The sequence below is a fragment of the Priapulus caudatus genome, unplaced genomic scaffold (genome assembly GCF_000485595.1).
Source record: "Priapulus caudatus unplaced genomic scaffold, Priapulus_caudatus-5.0.1 Scaffold614, whole genome shotgun sequence".
NCBI lineage: Eukaryota > Metazoa > Priapulida > Priapulimorpha > Priapulimorphida > Priapulidae > Priapulus > Priapulus caudatus.
The window spans coordinates 49181-53214 of record NW_014577675.1 but is presented as its reverse complement, the minus strand read 5'-3'; the positions used below and the strand labels follow the sequence as shown (position 1 = coordinate 53214).

At 48.0% G+C, this 4034-nt stretch overlaps 1 protein-coding gene across 1 annotated transcript in view; it reads left to right on the top strand.

The window, feature by feature from the left end:
* Positions 1-4034, top strand: part of LOC106812160 (eukaryotic translation initiation factor 3 subunit D-like) — a gene marked incomplete in the record, with an annotated part of 14672 nt that overhangs the window by 4368 nt on the left and 6270 nt on the right. Inside the window, 3 exon segments of the mRNA XM_014815963.1 lie at positions 2201-2333; positions 2824-2922; positions 3189-3237. Coding sequence (XP_014671449.1) covers positions 2201-2333; positions 2824-2922; positions 3189-3237 — 281 coding nt within the window.

Here is a 4034-nt window from a genome sequence, read left to right as displayed (position 1 = left end):
GTTTCCGGCCATCTGGGGGGTTTGTAAAACCAAAAATTTTCTTGTACGCTCCGCGCCAACCCGATGGTGGCGCTCCGCTCAGATAGTCGTGCCTACAACTTTGAAAATCCTGGCTACGCCCCTGACAGGCCATCCTGAGTCCTGACTAGCAATTTCTAATTTTCATTCAAAAACGTGTACATTTCTCCAGGCATTCACATTTACGTGACCAACTACGTATATATAGCAGATGGCTTAATTAAAACCTTTTCTCTCAACTGACCGACTACCCTGAAAATGTTTCAGCATGTGCTGCGGCTCGCTGGAGTACTACGTGTTAGGGTTCGCACTTAGCAGAGATGCCAACCACTACGATTTATCCGTATTTTATGGGAATTTCGTTGGCATTTTGACCACTACGAGCAGTATGCATACATGATACAACTACGATTTTTATTACGATCGGAAAAAAATATTTTTTATGATATTTCAAGTGTTTTGTTTCAGGGTTACATTGATATAACATGATTGAAAATAACTATATGTATTTAGCAGCAAATATCAGTGTGAACTTATTGTCATTTTGGGTCCCAGAATGCAGGAAATTGCATCTCGGAATCAACAATTTTCCGGGGGGGCATGTCCCGAACCCCCCTAGTATACTCGGGTCACTGCGTGACCCTCGGACTACAGATTTCAGACATCCTCACTACAGTTTGCTCAGAAAAGTGTTGGCATCTCTGGGTTAGGGTAAGATACTTGTAAGGAAGGAAGGGTTACGGTTATCGTATAGGTTTGGGTTAATGTACCTGCAAGGAAGCTAGGGTTAGCGTAGTAGGTAAGTTAACGTGATAGCGCCTGACCGTGTGTGCGTGTTTCAGCATGAGCTGGAGTAGTACGTGTTAACACGTTCAACGCTGCCGGTGTTAACAATGCACCTACTGTACCGCCCTGCGCTGGGACTTTCGCGTTTTTACCGCGTATTCACTTATTGATTTACCACGTTTCCTTTGCAGGAAAGCTAACCAAACCGACACATTTACTCTGCATGAGTGTTATCTCACCCTTACACGTTCAAATTGTATGGAAATCTTTCTCTTTCATAATAATATATTGATATGAAAACAGGGCAAAAACGGACATTTCGTGCATTTTCATCTCAAATGCCACCGCACAAGTGGATTTTCGCGAGTTTGTTATGATATCATTCGACAGTATACTATTTTTTCCAGTAAGAAATGTGACAACGCTTGTAAATGTGTGGGGTATGAACCTTGTTTTGTGTTTTTACATGCAAAAATACCTCGAAATTTTACATACTACACAGTTATTATATTATATACCGTTAGGAAAACGGTAAACAAACCTTGTTGAACAGACTTTAGCCCCGAATTTAGCTTGAGTCTCAAAACTCCTAATTTCACGTTCGAATCAACGGTAAAGCATTGCAAGATTTCTTCTGAGGGAAAATTAGACAAAGGAGGTAATGGCCAGTTTGGCGAAAAAACGTGCATGATGGATTCAAATAGAGGATGTATTGATATACTTATAAGTTATAGGTATATAGATACAAGATATACTTATCAGTAAATACAGGAAGATTTTTACAACGGCGATGTTAAATTTTACAACGGCGGTGCGCCACTGCATGTGCCTCGTATGTATAAGAAACCCTGCATTGTATTCTCTAGTTCATGTAAGACTGGGGTAATATATAGACTGCCCCTGTTTAATTTCTATGTAGGTAGGCCTAGGGTACCTGCCATCTGTTGGAAATCAGAGTAACAAAAACCAATAATCTTTCCACGAGCTGACTCGTGGATCCGCGGGGATGCGTTTTGATTGTTCCCACGAGCTGACTCGTGGATCCGCGGGGAATGTGTTAAGGTTAGGGTAACTGTAGGTAAGGTAACATGGGCGCGGCTGACAGCGTGCGTTTGTTTCAGTATGTGCTGCGGCTCAGTGGAGTACCAAGTGTTAGGGTTAGGGTTAGGGTAAGGTACCTGTACAGGGAAAAAAATATAATTTATTTTTCGGGGGCTACTTTTCAAGCTTGCGTGCATGAAAATAGCACTCTAAAATTTGGTTTGCATTGAACTCTATGCAAATTTACAGGGGCTCTTTTTGCCATTTCTGTGGCTCTTGGCATTTCGGGGGCTAAATCGCCCCGAGCCCCCGTGTATTTTTTTCACAGGTATCTGACCATGTGTGCGTGTTTCAGCATGTGCTGTGGCTCGCTGGAGTACTACGACAAGCCGATCGACCGCGTGAACACCAGGACAGAGCGCAAGCTGCAGCGCGTCAACCGCATCTTCCACAAGGTCACGACCACCGACGACCCCGTCATACGACAGGTAGGGGCAGCCGGCCGGCCGCGGAAAGTCCCCCGTTCCCGTGATCGCCATGTCACGCGATTGCCGGCTGCGGAAAGTCCCCCAGTTTGTCGCGCGATCGCCACATGTACGAAGCTAGTCCCGGCGCCCGCGTTCGCCCGTTGACTTTTGCGACCTGTGACCTGGTTCGGTAGCTGGCCCCGGCAAAGCACCCCCGTGCACTCGTCCCCACATCGCAAAGCGGGGCGCGGTGTTGCCGTCGGTTTTTGTGACCCGTTTCGGTAGCCAGCGGCTGGGGGAACTCCCTGCGCTCGCACGATCGCCGCGCCGTGCGATTGTCGTGCTGCGGGTGTGGCGGTGCCGTTTGCGACCTGTTTTGGTTCACGCCGAGTTGTTTGTGTACAGAGTCGTGTCCGTGTGGACGTGTCTGATGTAGAATTGGTCATGGTTTTTTATGCGGCGTATTCTCTGGGGTTCGAAATGACGTGATGCGTCTCTCCTTTCTTCACAGCTGGCGAAGACGGAAGGCAACGTGTTCGCTACGGATGCGATCGTCGCTACTCTGATGACGTGCGCTCGCTCGGTCTACTCCTGGGACATCGTCGTACAGGTGTGTGTGTGTGACAGGTGGTGCTGCTGGTGTCACCCGAGATGGGGGAGGGGGGTCACCGGAGCTTGGACTTCTTTTCTTTGCTTCGAAAAAATATTTGTTGAAATTATCCGTATTTGTCGTAAAATTTAAAGCAGTCGTTAATGTTTTGTAGCAGATATTGTGCCGATTAGATTTTGTTTTTCGGTGCGCTGTCGCACCAGTTAAGTGCGATTGTAACTGTTCACATGATCGGTGGCCATCATGAACGCTTGCCCTTATTTCAGCGGGTCGGTAATAAACTCTTCTTCGACAAGCGAGAGGATTCTGAGTTTGGTAAGCGTAAACATTTGACTTTTCTAATATGTAGCGTAGAAACATTTGAGGGTTAGACACGCGCATGCACGCACACACACACACACACACATTTCCCAGTTGCTGGCCGTGTTTGTGTATGGTACCTACTGATTGATACATAAATAATTAATTAATAATATTACTTGATCTACCTGAATGATTAAATCATAATATGTAAATGATTACTGAGTCGTGTTGATTGATATGATAATAATTCTGTAATCAATCACGGCTAAGTTTATGTCATCGTCAGCCAGCCAGTAGCAACAGCACAACACACCAGCAGCAGTAGCAGCCAGCAGCAGCAGCAGGCACCACCACACGCCACAGCAGCAGCACCCACACAGCAGCAACAGTCAGCATCCACCACCACCGAGCAGCAGCGTAGCAGCACCACCACCAGCAGCAGTAGCAGCAGCCACCAGCAGCACTAGCAAGCCAGCCAGCAGCATCACCACCAACAGCAGCCATCACCAGCACCACTGACCACCACAGCGCACAACGTCAGCAGGCAGTTAAGCCAGCAAGCAGCCGCAGCAGTAGCAGTAGCCGCAGCAGCAGCCCAGCAGCCAGCAGCAGCAAGCCCAGCCAGCGCCAACCAAGCCACCACACCAGCACCAGCCCCAGCCACCAGCACCAACCTCAGCACCGACACCAGCACAGCACCAGCACAGCCACCAGCACCGAGCACCAGCACAGCACCAGCACCAGCACCAGCAGCACCCGCAGCAGCAGCAGTAGCAACAGCAACAGCAGCAGTAGCAGCAGTAGCAGCA